Here is a 15585-nt window from a genome sequence, read left to right on the forward strand (position 1 = left end):
CTACACTAACATTACCCTAAACCCTAAAACACTACCCTACACTACACAAACACAACCCTACACTACACAAACACTACCCTAAACCCTGAAAAAATTAACGCCCACCCCAGGCCCATTCCCCCTTACCTCTCTCTCCTCGTGCTTTTTCTCTCCTTCTGCTTCCTGCATCACGTCGTCTTTCTGTGAGGGGCGGTGCACGTCGATGTGAGGAAACGGAAAAGCCTGTTTCCTCACAACAACGTGGATCGCCCAAAATCTTTTTTTTTTACTCTGCATGTGCATTTACCATACATACCTTTACAATGATTTTCGTTGTAAAGGCATGCGTTTTAAATGCACATGCGGAGTAAAATAATGCGGAGGAATGGTATGCGGGGTAAGTGCACTATGCGGAGAAAAGGTATGCGGGGTCAAAGTACGCGTTGTAAAAATATCGTTGTAAATGATATTTACCCAATCTACGATGAACCGGATCCATGCTGATCTCAATGGCACATACTCGCCCTACTGAGCAAAGATGTTGGAATGCATTATTTCAGAACAAAAAATAAGCTGTGATCACAGTTAAAAACAGTATGGATGCTGTTGTATTGCAAGACTTGCATGTAAGGTTCAAGGGTTTATTCTTACTATGACTGCAGCCGAATGGCGAAGAGATTATATTACTGGGCTGGTGCCAGTGACCGTTTTAGATAATATTTGTTTTATTGGGGTACGGAGTTGTGTGTCAAACACAATGTATGGATCATAACAAACATAAGTTTTTACGTAGCTCTTTCTAACAGTATTCCATTTTCATAAGGATGAGAGGTCAGAATCGCTCTACCATGGGATCTTCACAATTAACCAGCACATCTGTTTTACCTACATGGTTCTAGTGATGCGCATCTCCTAGAGAGGAGAAAACATAATTGGACAAGGTATAGAAGCCAGACTAGAAGATGGAGGCCTAAAGAAAGAGTTAATACCATCAAATACAAATGTCAGTCTCATGCTCAGTGCTAAGTGTTCCTTTGGCCAACAAAAATGTCAGATGACAAATGAAATATACTCGCTGAGTTGTGATTGAGTGAGTAAGCCATGGCTTAAGTGTTTTAGGGATAAAAATACTAAAATATGTCCAATCAAGACATATAATTTTTAGGTCTTGCCTGAGACAATGCATGCGCTGCCGCTTGCTACACATGTTATGTCGTAGCCATTCTTATTGGCAGACTCCTGATTGATCTGACCATGCCAGTTTCACTTTCTCTTTGTTTGTTTCTCCCGAACATGGGCCAAGTACTGATTGCTTTGATTTTTTTATTAATATCCTTCTGCTGCTCACACTCGGATTGAGGTACTTTTTTCTTCCTTCCCTGTTGTCATTGTTGTTGCTTTTTCCCCGTAACAACACCTGTGTCGCTGCTTGCCTGTTTTTGCTTACCCCGTGCCCCAACCACATCATTGTTGTTTCCCCCTCCACACTCCCACTTCATTTCTTGCCCAATATTCTGCTTCCCTGCACCCTGCGTCATTGCTTGTTCATTGCTACTTGCACCCTTATTTTTTCATCCCCTGTTTCTCCATCCCCTGCAGTTGCTTGCCCTGAGACACCCATCACCAGCCACTCCCACTCCCTTCCACCCGTTGTTGCTTGCAACCATCCCACTTGCCCCCTCCTACCACTCACCTGCTATTGCTTGCTCAATCCCAGCCGCACCACTCCCGCCACAAAAAAACACATTGACAAAGTCAAATAGCACTCCCACAGGCGAGGTAGGAAAATTCTGAATGCAATTGCATGAGGGTGTCTTTTTATTTTTCAAAACCTCCATTTATAGGAAATGACTTATAGTGGTTTATGCATCACACATTCGTTGACATATGTGAATGGTAGAAAAGTGCTTATTCTGTGTGGGAATGTATTGTACTCCTGGCCTACTTCCTTAAAAATACATTCACTAATAAGTGTTTTCTCTCCATATAAAGGTGTGGTTTCAAAACAGAAGAGCGAAATGGAGAAAGAGGGAGCGTTATGGTCAGATACAGCAAGCAAAAAGTCATTTTGCTGCCACCTACGACATATCTGTCCTCCCACGGACAGACAGCTACCCACAGGTAATCCGACTGCTTGATTAGGGAATGCCTGCCTCGTGAGACAACCTTGACATCTTTGCCCCCATTTATCATATTCTATGAAGGTTTACAGGGCCGGACTGGCTGGACCGGGCACCAGGCGTTTCCCTGGGAGGCTGGAAGGGCGGGGCTAGTTTTTGCTGCTGTGGTGGCCAGATTTGTTACTGGTGGCCGGTTTTGCAGTGGTGCAGAAATACCGTCCCCCAGTAATGATAGCAGAAGGCAAGCGTTTCCAGCCCCCCCTGGGGCCAGGCAGTGCTTCCCTGAGGGCTGGTCCAAGAAAATTGCCATGGCTGCTTTGGGTTCCCAGTCTGGCCCTGAAGGGTTCATCTTATCCTTACATCTTCTGCAGTAGTCTGCATTGTAGTGCCTTGTTTGTTCACCAATCAACCCACTTTTCTTTGAAATATTTCCCTTCCTTGACATTACTTCAAGCATGAGAGGCCATTTTGTTTTTGCATGCATGTAAAATTGTCGTGGGATTACGGTACAGTGCAGAGTGTCCATTCCAGATTGTTTGTGTCTGCTGACTCCTTACAACAAATAAACACTGGCCAGTCTGATGAAAGAGTACCTTCAGGTCGCTTTTAGTGAACCGTAGACTGCGGTGGAAAAAAGATTTCACGAAATATCCAGCTCTTGCCAATGCATCTGTTTTCTTTTCCTGCTTCCCGGTCCCTGGCCAATTGTGTTCTATTTTTTTTCTTTCCCTCCGGAGGACATCTTGTGTTCATGCTTCAAAGCGGTTACATATCACTTTGCCGTCATATGCTTTCATTCACATGTCAGAAATTATTGTTGTCCTTATGGATTCTTATTATGACTTTCAGCTCGTACTTTTTACATTGAAATGTAAATTGTGTATATATGCATAGAATTGGGAATTTGTGGCATCCTATTCTTTCTCTGTTTGTCTTTCACTTTGTCCATCTGTCAGCTTTGCTAACTGAAGCGTTCTAAAATAAATGGAGTGCAATTTAATATATAGTTTGCCTAGCTGCTGGATTATGCTATATGATTTGGAGATTCATGAGACTTTTTATGCACTTGAGGAGTAGATTTTCTAAAAACACGTGCATTCCAGCGCAGCAACTTCACCGCAGCTCAGCAACCAAAGTCGCTGCGTTTTGTTGAGTGAGAACAGGGCAGCACCATATCTAAAGGTATGGCCAGTGCTTTAAATGGGCTGGTACTGTCTGGTACTGAGTACCAGCACTTTTTTATTTTTATTTTGAGAGGGAGAGTACCTGCACTTCTCAAGAAAAATGTAATACTTTTAATTCAAGAGTACCTGCACTTCTCAGAAACAAGCAGGTACTCTGGTACAGAGTACATGCATTTCTATTTTTCCATTTCAAGCACTGGGTATGGCACTGTCTTGCTCTCTCACTGCGATGAAACACAATCAGGCTGCCCAGGGTTTGACTGTGACAGAAAATTGGCATGGGCACTAGAATAAAAAAGGCACCCATTAGCAAATCAGATAGCTAAAAAAGTGGTCCCCATATGCAAATTGAGGCCGTTTTGATCTTGAAAAGACACGCTATAGAGGTGATTAGTAAGGTGTATGGGAACTAATGTATTTGTGCTTGCTGCAGGCAATGTTTGTGGTAATATCCGGACTTCAACAGTAAAAATCGTCCCACAATTCAATAAAACAGGCCCTCAAACACCCCCCAGAAAACTGTCCCACACACTAAGTTTTCAAACCAGCACATTGCACACTGCCTAATTGCCCTACAGGTCAGTCTGATCCTGATGCTGCCTAGGACCATACACACCTTTGCACCGTAGTTTTGTACTGGAAGGGATCCCTACCACTACAAAATAACTAAATACTATGCCTAGATAAACTTTAAAACTTTTACCAGTTTAGCAGTGTGTTGTACAGTGTAGCAAACATTCAAAGTTGGAAAGGTTTGGAGAAATACAAATATTTCTCCTTTTTAACGCCAGCCTCAAAGAGTTGGTATTTAAGGCACAAAGCCCTTTCTACTATTGTTAATAGATATGACTTTGCATCAAAAACCATGGTGGGTTGCAGGGGAATAGCCATGTACCACTCATTAGTGCCTCCTTTATGAAAAGTAATGAAAAGCAAGTTTTATGCTGGAGAGTAATTCTAAAATAAACATTTTGCGGTGGTTTGTTTCACTTTTGTGGCACAAACCCAGTAAATATGTCCTTGAAAAATAAAATAAGTGTTATGGGATTTTCTTCCACAAAACCTACTGGTTCTAATTTACAACAGCTTAGACTCTGCCAGAAGCAGGATTTTCTGCGGTCACAAATTAAGGAACGGGGTCAGAAAATTTGAATTTGCAGCGAAGGATCAGGGGTACTGGGAATGCTGAGAACAGCCATTATGTTTCATATTTATGAGTATTCACAGATTTTTCCATTGGTGTTGTTTCCACTTTGATAGTGCACATCTAACATAAGTAGTAAAATAAAAGGGAATGCATGCCTTCTTATGGTTGAAAAATGTCCCAGACCACATAACATTTTCTACTGGTGTGAACACCGGATTTTTCCAAATGGAATTAAAAAGAGGACAATTATGCAAATCCACATTTCCCCTTTTCGTATGCCTGCAGATTATCCTTGTGTGACTGTCTGCATGCATAGTGTAGTACAAATGGGTTTTCTCCTGGAAATGTATGATTTTACTGGAGTTCCACATGTAATGCTTGGGATTTTTGTCACCCTCAAAAATGTAAATGTATGAAAATAATAGGCATAAATCATAGGCTCATAGATTTTCATGTGTTTTATGACAAGGCCTGTTGTTTCAAAAGGCAGACACTGGATAAGTCTTAGTCAGTTAGTCCATCTGAATATCACTTAATTCCATAGTACTTTAATATATGTTAAATTAAGACATATAACAATTCTAAAATGTAGATTTAATTGCAATTAATCTTTTTATTACTTATCTTTTATTAGACAAGCAAGAAGGCAACTTTAATATATTTAAATAATTCAATGCACATTATTTGGGGATTTTTTTGCATTGTAATATTTCCACTATAATAAACTGCAACATGGTTTGATTTCTTTTTGCGCAAACGTAATACTATTGCCTATTTACTTACACCAATAACTAAACAAAAATGCTCTATTTTATATATAAAACAAATGACTGTACATGAAGAGAAAAGGGTGAGAGTGCAAGAAGCAAGTTGACATTTAGAAGGAACAGAAGCCATTAAGTAATACATTAAGTTGATGGCATGTAGGCTCAATATCGAAAACTGAAAAACTGATCAAATTCTCATTTGAATTAATATTATCACTAAATTACTCACTGTCACCAATGGCACAATGATCTTATACTTGAGTTACATTTTAAAAAGCTTTGCAAAAGCTGGTAGTTTAATCCAATTGCTTTGAATGATGGAAGCAAAACCACAACTGTGAGAATGGTGTACAGTGTTAAATACAGATCCCAGCTGGACCCATGTGCACATTCTGATATAGGATTGTTTAACCACTGCCCAAAAGAGGACCACCAAATAGAAATTTCATCCAAACACATTGTTGGGCTAAACGTGGGCTATGTCAGCTAGGCCTAGGTAAAATTCCAATTATGCCAGAGTAATCGGAGTAATTTTGGTAATTTTGAGTTACTCTTTGATGCAGAATTACCGTAATTGCATGATTTCTCCTGCTTGCGCAACTATGAGTAATTTGGGGGGAAGGGGGAAATCCTACAGCGACAACACATTTAGGGGCATATTATCAAGACAGGTGATAAAATTATCCCAGCTTTAGTGGCAGAAAACTGCCGCTAAAACGGCGATAACGGGCTTGATAATATGGTCTATGGAATTCTAATTGAAGCCCATGTTAGATGTGAAGGACATCTAACATGGGCTTCAATTGGAATTCCATAGAGCATTTTATCAAGCCCATTATCGCTGTTTTAGCGGCAGTTTTCTGCCGCTATTGCGGCGATAATTTTATCGCCTGTCTTGATAATATGCCCCTCAGTAAGCGCGAGCCTATTCCTAACTGTTTCTTAGAGCGAAATACATTCTTGTGTCCAGCACTAAATGCAGTTAGTAATTTGGGGGTAATCCTACCCCGGGAGCACATGTAGCGAGCGTGAGCGGCTGCACTCGCTCGCTATTTGTGTTCTGTTGCATTGAGCACCATTTCTTAGTGCAAAACGCATCCTCGTGTCCATTTTGGCTTCGAGGGGGCATTTTTTAGCTGTGAAATAGTGCAAAAGACAGAAATGCACTTCTCGCATAATTCAGGAATCACCTTGCAGAATTCTAACTTAATTCCGTTTTATTACGCCACACCTAACTAAGCGAGTTACGCCCACCCCTAATGTGAACCCACACACAGCAATCCATTCAACATTCATCACAGAACCATGGATGCACAAAATTGCCACTGAGTAAGAACTCCCCAGAGTTAAAGAAACTCCCCAGAGGAGTTTCCTTGTTACATGACCACTTTATTCCTGATTTGGAATTTCTATCTATCGACCGAAATTAATGTTTCTGGTTTGTAAAAAACGAGAGCTGGAGGTTTGGAGGATATTGAAGTAGAGACTCCTCCATTTATACCCGGGTGACAATAGCATCCAGGTGACAGTCAATGAAAGCTAATATTCCACTTTGTTTTTTAGCTGTACCAAATGTTGATTTTCTTACCCAGAATCTGTCCAAGCAGGGATGCTTTCTGAACAGGCTATGCTTTCTTTCTGTCACTTTATAAGCTGTCCTAGCCTGAATACACAAAATGGTCACTTTAAAGGCTTTTTATTGCCCAGTTCACACAATGGAATACATTTTCCATCCTCCCCAAACCTGGAATATCCTTCATGAGCAACTTAATAAAGGAGCTGTAGGGCAATCCCAGCAGAGAGTAGTGAACAATATTAGAATGTGCCTTCTACATAACATAATATAGTACAGCACAACCTAAAACACAAATGTTGCCACATTTATTCCATCCATATTTAAAATAGTAATATGTACGGCATCATAACTATGAATTTAAATGTAACCATTCAATGGCATTGCAAGAGCCAAATGACTAGACAAAGCAAACGCATTCGTCACAGTGGTTTGTCACACATTTAGCTCCCTGCTTGAGTACATGGAAGGAAGAATCTGTTTTCAGCAATCTCTCCTTTGTGATCAGCAAATGTATGCAAAATCTATTTAATCCATGGTTGTCTGGTGTCAAAAGTTCATGGAAAACCAATTCTTATTTCTCACTAGGCACAACATAGAGAGAAATGATTTTGCATCTCCTTTGCTTGATACAATGGGCATGTCTTTTTCATGGCCATTTTACATTTCCTTATTTTTGTTTTACTTTCACATTTGTTTACACACCTGTTGACCAGATCTGTGCGTGGTTAATGTCGAGCCGTAAGGCTTCCCTCACCAACAATAGAATAGGTATGTTGATTGACACTGACGCAGTCAACACTTAGCTCACACTTCTGTTTTTTGGGGAATGTAGTGAAAGAATTCACGTAAGATTGCGTGGGGAATCTATTTAGGTGCTGAAAGTAAAAACAGTAATTGTGAATTACTCTGAGGAAAGGTTGTAGAGCAGACATTAAGCAAGATTCACAAATGTTTATGGTATGGAAAGGACATATACATGAAAGACGTATAGGCATAGGCTGTATTCAACCCATTATTAAAGTATGCACCTGTAAAATTACAATCTAGGGGGCATATTTACAATGTCTGGCGCATCTCTGCAAATCAGCAGGGATGCGCCAGAACAGATGCGACACGCAAGTCTCTCCTTGCGCCACCACGGATGCGTCGCATTTACAATTCGGCGCACCGTGGCGCAAGGATAGGCAGATGCGTGTCGCATCTTGTGGCGTAAGGGCGGCGCATTGCTGGAATTGCTTCGCAAGCAAGACGCAACTCCAGCAATGCACAAGGGCCGCCCATACCTAACGTGGTGCGCCACTCCTTACGCCTGCTTCAAGCAGGCGTAAGGTTTTGTTGCAGCGACCTCTTAAAGTTACTCAGTGAAATCTTGTAGATTTCACTGCGTTACTTTTACGGGACGTTCCTGCGATGGAACGCCCACCCTGCGACAGAACCCCCACATGAACCCTGATGCAGGTTTCATGTGGCGCAGGGCATTACAACGTGACGCATCTCCCTAGATGCGTGACGTTGTAAATGAGGTGCAACGTGGCGCAAGGTTTACGCCACCTCTGCGTCACAGAAGTGACGCAACAGCGGCGTAAAAGTGTCGCAAGGGGCTTGTAAATCTGCCCCTAAGTATATTGGGAATAGCTAAACGATTATCAGAGCTGGGAAAGACGAAGAACGCCATGATGCCGTTCACAAAAGACTTCCAACCGGTAGCTGTGCACCAAACATTGACCCAAGTGGGTCAGGCAATAGTGGTGCATAGTCTACCAATATGCCTATTATTTTAGGATCTACGTGTGAAGGTGAGGCAAATGTGGGAAAATGGTTACTTTAAAAAAAAACAAAAGCACAATAGGTATTGCAAACAGAATTCTTACAGCTTTAGGAAATAGTCGTGTCAAAAATGAAATTGAATGCCATATACGTTTAAGTGCATTATTTCCTACATGCATAATGTATGCTTGTAATGTCCTGCTAGACGCATTGTAGTGCTTTTTTACCAGCCACTCCCAAAGGGCTGGCTTTTACTCCCATCCCACACCCATCCAACCCAGGCGTCACTGGTCAGGTGACCCTGCCAATAAAAAAGCCCAAGCGGATGTGCTTGTGGCCAGTTCTAAGTACCATTCCAAGAATGTCAGTGTCCATTATTCCTGAAGTAGGTGGGCCTAGGGCCCATGACTTTACAATGCTGAGATAGCGTTCCAATGTATGTGGCACCCAAGGGATCCGTAAGCTATCATGAATAAACAAATTACGCCTAGCATAGTTTCCTCATGTACTTTATCTCATTTGTGAATTTGTGTTATTTGTTAGCATGACATTGGATTGTTTTTTGTTTGGTGCTGCACTGTGATTTCCAAACTGAGCATGTTACCTTGCAGTAGCAAATCTCTTATGTATATATGTTATTATAACTAACAAAAAACATGAGATAGAGTTTACCTCTACAATGTTTGACGTCATTGCACCCTGCGTTGTCATTATAGGAATGCTATTTAGTCTCGTTTTCAAAACCAAGCCTTTTCACTCTTCACTAAATTATTTGCAAACACAGCAAAAATACACGTAAATATAACATTTCTGTTTTCCTTAATTCCAGATTCAGAACAATCTGTGGACAGGAAATGCGTCCGGAAGCCCCGTGGTCACTTCCTGCATGCTGCCGCGGGACACTTCCTCCTGTATGACACCCTACCCCCACCCCTCTCGGACTGACACGGGATACACAGGCTTCTCCAACCACCAAAACCAGTTTGGCCATGTGCCCCTCAACAATTTCTTCACTGACTCTTTACTCTCGGGGGCTGCGAATGGACACTCGTTCGAAGCCAAGCCGGAGTTCGAGAGGCGGTCTTCCAGCATCGCTGTGCTCCGGATGAAAGCCAAGGAGCACGCCGCCAACATCTCCTGGGCCATGTAAAATAAGAATTGCTTTTCTGTTTACGGAGAAATGAAGGCACCCAACCTCTTTTTACTATTTAAAGGATGGACAATAGGCAAGAGCCTGGACTCTTGCTTCCTTTTTTGGATGAATGGATGAGCCGGCTCAAGCGCTTAAAACAGACACACAGCTTGTAAATATAATGTTGTATAAAGAAAACATGTAGTAATGCCTTCCTGTATTAATCCTGTTTTAGAGGAAATCATGATGTGTATAGTCAAGCAAATAAATATACTTCTGCAAACCAACTTGAAGCCAAAACAATTCCGGCTGCTCAGCACCAATTTACCTGCGATTCCACATTATTACTTGTAACAAAATTTTGCCTATTTTTACTATTTTTATTTTTCTGTTCATCTTGCAGCTTTTCACATTAAATGATATTATTTCTCACCCTCTGTGATCTTGTTCTGATGTGTTACAGTCATGAGAAATATTGTACACGTGGCGGGGGATTCACTCGTCTTTTTTTTTACTTGCAAATCCAGTCACCTTTAATTTTCTGCTTCGCTTTCAGCAGGATGTTGCTTTATTTTTTTTTAATTCACAAAAATTCCAAGGAGTACCTACGAAAATCTATGTAAATACTTTGTACTTGATCCGTGTGTTGTACTGTCCGTGGGACGGGCAATCTGCTAACGTCGGTATGCAGGCATTCTGCCTTAACATATAAAATAGTTACATTATTTTTCATTAAGAGGGAAAATATTTAGCCCTCTGGGTAAGGCCTTAGCCTTTCACTCCCTGGATGCACACTACTCCAATATTATATGAGTATGCTTTTGTGCAGTGGCGGCCGGCACGGTTCGCACGTGGTGCGGCAGGCGGTTGGTGGGGGGGGCGCATTGCACAATGTTGAATCATTTTTTAAAAAAATACTCTTACCTTGACGCCGGCTCCCGCGCCTTCGCTCCTGCGCTCCTCCGGACTCCAGGAAACACAGCCAGGCTCCCCTGACCAATCACAATGCTGCAATGCAGTGTTGTGAGTTGTAAGCACCCAGGCTCCCATGACCAATAACAACGCTGCAACACAGCATTGTGATTGGTCTGAGTGCTGTACTTCAGTGCCCAGCTAGGGACTGAGGACCGTGGGCCCTGGGGATGTTCTCCATTCAGGCTGTAATGCAGCCTGCATGGAGAACAGGGAAAGTGCACATGACGGTTTTGGGCGGCCCGAGTGGGCTGACCAAACAGTCATTGCGCACTTTAGAGGAGGGTTCTACCACTCCTACCCTGCTCTGCAGCCCCGTCCGCCCCCTCATTAAAAACTGCCGCAGCAGGAGCTAAAAATAATATGATAATAACATTACGTTATTAGCATTTTATTTTTTACTTTTTTCACCGCTTCAAGGCGGTGGGGGGCGACGCTCCTCCGCCTTAGTAGAGGAGCCGCCACTGTTTTTGTGTGATTATGGGGAGGCAGGGGATATGCCAAATGTTTGTGAATGTTACAATGTGCGTTTCGTACGCTTTGCATGGTAACCGCCTCTAACACTTAGGGCCATATTATCAAGAATGGGCGATAACATTATCGCCGCTTCAGCGGCAGGAAACTGCCGCTAAAGCAGCGATAAGGGGCTTGATAATATGCCCTATAGAATTCCAATAGAAGCCCAGGTTGTGGTGTGAAGGACATCAAACCTGGGCTTCTATTGGAATTCTATAGGGCATATTATCAAGCCCCTTCTCGCCGCTTTAGCAGCAGTTTCCTGCCGCGAAAGCGGCTATAATGTTATCACCCGTTCTTGATAATATGGCCCTTAGTGTCCAACTGCACGTATTGTGGGCTACTCAGTCAGAAGTTCCATCTGCAGATGTGCTTTTTATCTATAGCCTTTGACTTGAGATCTATGGAATAATGCCAGCAAAAGGTCTGAGTAATCAAGCTGCTGCTTGATTGCTGCCTCACTACAAGAAACTCTGTTCCCATAGCAGTGTTCTGAGAATTACATTAAAGGCAGACTCTCTGTCATTCATGCAGATTAATTTTTTTCGACTGCAAAATATCCCAATTTCCAATTTCCAACTTTAAACTTTTTGTCCGAAGTCCTGACACTTATTTACATATATTTTATTTTGGTTTATCAATTGAGCTCTTACCGCCAATTGAATGTAAAAAATTGTGAAATAAATATATTTCTCTCTGAAAAACCAAAGCTATTACAGATCCCAAATCACTGTTTTTCCAGTGTTTACATTATTCTACCCCTGCAAAGGAAATCCCCTCTTTTTATTTTAATAAAATGTATTTATTTAAGAATTTTACGGCGCAGTTATCACCCTTGAACTTGGGCCGAGGAATGCTTCGCGTACCGACAGAGCAGAACATTTACATAAACAATGTGATAAATTTATGCAACAAACAAGTCGCTATGATGTTTAGAATTACAAAGCAGATAATGATGGTAGTTACATAGGTTCATCAGTAAAGCGGATCAGGCTTGTCTCTATTCGATGGTAATGTGTCAACCAGCAGGCATTCAGAGGGTGATACATTAGGTTAGTCTTCAACAATGAGAAGGAGGTTGCAAGGTTGCTGGGGCGGCTCCTCCACTTTGGTGGAGGAGCATCGCCCCACTGCTGTAACCAGCAGACGCACGTAAAATAAAATGATAATAAAGCGGTTAATAAAACTGCTTTATTTTCATTATATTTTACTCTGGAGATGCCTCTTATTCTTGGGGGGTGGAGAGGAATGTTGGGCTACGGTCACTACCAGTGCGCATGTAGGTTTGGCCGGCCGTGCAAACCGACGTGGACCTGTATATCTCGAAGCTATTGCTTGGAGATATCCACGGGGCTCAGGAGCATAGGCTTCTAGTCCCTGCTGGAGCGTGAAACCAGCCCTTTCCACCCAATCCTTACGCTTCTGATTCTGGGTAATACCAACATGCGAGTAGCAACTGGATTTGTGCAGGGCACTCTGGGAGCATGTGCGATAATCATTACATTGGCAACTGGAGCTGAAGCGGCTGCAAGGTGGCGAACGTCAGGATTTAGGTAATTTTTTATTTATCTTTTTATTCTCCCCACCTCACCGATTTACCAAGCAAGTGGCCGCCACTGTTGCAATGTAAATGTTAGATGGGGTTGAGGGGAGGGGGGCAATTCCAAATTTTGAGAGATTGTCTGAAAAGGTGTACTTCATGGTCAAACGTTTTGTGTTCTTGGAAAAGTCGAGGCACATAGAGGTCTTCGTCTGATAAGCCTTTGCTTTACCCAGCTAAGGTCAGTTTGTTCCAATGGCATTTTGGCCTGTCCATATGTAATGCCTTGTATAGTATACAGACAGTCTTGCAGGTGCTACACTCCTCTAGAAGCAGACATTTTAATAAAGACAAGACTGAGAAAAGTTTCTTGTTCTGGATATAAGCCAGCGAAGTGAAGGGCTGCTTTCAGTGGCATAAATCAGGTCTTTTGGGGTCAGTGGATAGGACTGCGGCTTATGGAGTACTTAATATAACCATGGCTTGAAAAAAGGTCTTAATATCAGACAAGGGAAGAAAATGCCTCATATCTCATATGATTATTAGATGGTACTTTGAGCTCCTTGATTTTGTCCTGATGAAGTGTCCTGGTTCAGTTTTGGGTTGGAGATAATAAGCTGGGATCTAGCACATTAGATGGCTTTGAGTGTAGTGCTCATTTTGTTTAGTCCAGTCACATTTTCATTGTTCATTACTCAGCTGTTGAGCGGTTTAGTCTAGTCAGTTGGGTCATTGGAGAGTTGTTTGGGAAATGTTAGAAATTTGGTTACTGGTTGACTGAGGTGTGAACCCATGGTCAAGCAGCAACCACAGTCCTTGTCAGGGTAAGACACAAACAAATCCTAAATTAACCTGTGCTCTACCCCCTGGTAGCTTGGCACAGAGCAGTCAGGCTTAACTTAGAGTCAATATGTAAAGGATTTGCACAACACTTCAAACAGTAAAAAAAAGAAAACACCACACAAAAACGGATCTCATGCCAAATTTGAAAAATAGAACATTTTAAAATAAATAAAACAAAACCGAAACTATAAAAATCCAAACAGTAGGACCGAAGATAAAGAATATTAACATATTAAAGATTTCAGGAAAAATAGCACCACAAGGTGTAAAGCACCAACTGTGGGTATCTGGTCATGCCAGACAGGGGCAAAGTCCCAAATTTAAGCTGACTGAAATGGAGCGTGGGATGGCTATTGGTATCCAGTTAGGCAAGCTGAATAGAGTTCCTTAAATCCTGGTTGGCAGAGCGTTGCATGGATCTGCGTGGAAGATGCATCGCATAGCCGAAGCAATGCATCAGTTTTGAGATGCAGTAAGACTGTGGTGTGAGGTCCTTTTGACAAGAGATTGGAACCCTGTTATGTCCCTGAAGCTTTAGATCAGGAGGCCAGTCAAGCAGCCCTAGGAGCCACTCCGGGTTCTGTGTTCAAGTGATGCAGGTCCAGTCCTTCTCACCCAGGCAAGAAGATAGCAGGTTAGCACAGCAAAGAAGTAGCCCAGCAGAGTGCAGGTCATCAGAGGGGCAGTCCTTCAGCAGCACAGCAGTCCTTCTTCCTGGCAGAGTATCCACAGGGCCAGAAGTGTACTGAAAAGTTGGTGTCTAAGGTTCTTATTTTATGCACTGGTGCCCTGGTTCTGGAAGGTGGAAAAGCTTCTAGACAGTGGGTTTGAAATGCACAGACGTCTTGACTTCCCTGCCCGTCTCCAGATTAACCACAGGGGGTATGCAGCCTTTTGTATGGAGACAGGACGCAGCCTATTCAGGTATAAGTGAGGATGGGCCCAGCTCCTCATGGACATCTTGCCAGTAAAGGCCCTTCTAGTCACACCTAAGCTCCCATTGTGTGTGGGTGTCAAGGAGGAATACACAAAGCCCAACTGACAGCTACTCCCAGTCACGTGACCAGAGTCAGGCACCCAATGGCTAAGGAAAGAAAATGCCAGCTTTCTTAAAATGACATTTTCTGAATTGAAATTTAAAACACCAGACATGAAACAGTTATCTCTTCCCATTTGGAAATTACACTTATAAAATGTAATAAGGCAACTCCACTGTTATCCTACGGGAGATAGGCCTTGCAGTAGATACAAATGAATTCAAGAGTTATTCAACACCAGGTCATGTAAAACTTAACAGTACATGTCCTACATTTTAAATACATCGCTCTCTCCCTTTGAGCGGTCCAGGGCCGCCCTAAGGGTGACTTATATTTATTAAAAAGGAAGGTTTGGGCCTGGCAAAAGGATTATTTTGCCAGGTCGAAATGGCAGTTTAAAACTGCACACACAGGCTCTGCAATGGCAGGCCCGAGTCTGGTTTAAAGGGTTATTTAAGTGGGTTGCACAATTGGTGCGGCAGGCCCACTAGTAGCATTAAATTTACAGGCGCCCTGGGTACATGTAGTAATAGTTTCTAGAGATTTATAAATAAATTAAATATACCAATTGGGGATAAGTCAATATTACCATGTTTTACGGATTGAGCACATGTACATTAGATCTGGTTAGCAGTTGTAAAGTGCACAGAGTCCCAATGCCACCATAAACGAGATCAGAAAAAAATGGAGATGGAAGGCAAAAAGTTGGGGGAAGACCACCCTAAGGCTGACGGATCTAACAGGAGAAATAACAAAATTCCTAGGTTTTTGGGAGTTCAACTTTGTATTTTTCAGCCAATTCTGTATTTCGAATATGTAAGTTTTTGCGTTAGGAGGCTATTGGGACAGCCCATTTAGAGAAATATTTGAGTTTCATCTGCATATTGGTGAAAGACCCTGTTTTTCTGAAGCAGACCATGTACGTTATCTAGGATGAGTTCAGTACACATCCTTGTGGCACAACAAACCATGACAAAATGACTTCTGACTTTGCATTGCAAAATT

At 42.2% G+C, this 15585-nt stretch overlaps 1 protein-coding gene across 1 annotated transcript in view; it reads left to right on the forward strand.

The window, feature by feature from the left end:
• Positions 1-10077, forward strand: part of ALX1 (ALX homeobox 1) — a 76421-nt gene extending 66344 nt beyond the window's left edge. Inside the window, exons 3-4 of the mRNA XM_085650687.1 lie at positions 1972-2100; positions 9370-10077. Coding sequence (XP_085506813.1) covers positions 1972-2100; positions 9370-9690 — 450 coding nt within the window. The 3' untranslated portion in view covers positions 9691-10077. The remainder of the gene's footprint in view (positions 1-1971; positions 2101-9369) is intronic.
• Positions 10078-15585: the final 5508 nt, after the last annotated feature.

The sequence above is a fragment of the Triturus cristatus genome, chromosome 4_1, assembly GCF_964204655.1.
Source record: "Triturus cristatus chromosome 4_1, aTriCri1.1, whole genome shotgun sequence".
Classification (NCBI taxonomy): domain Eukaryota; kingdom Metazoa; phylum Chordata; class Amphibia; order Caudata; family Salamandridae; genus Triturus; species Triturus cristatus.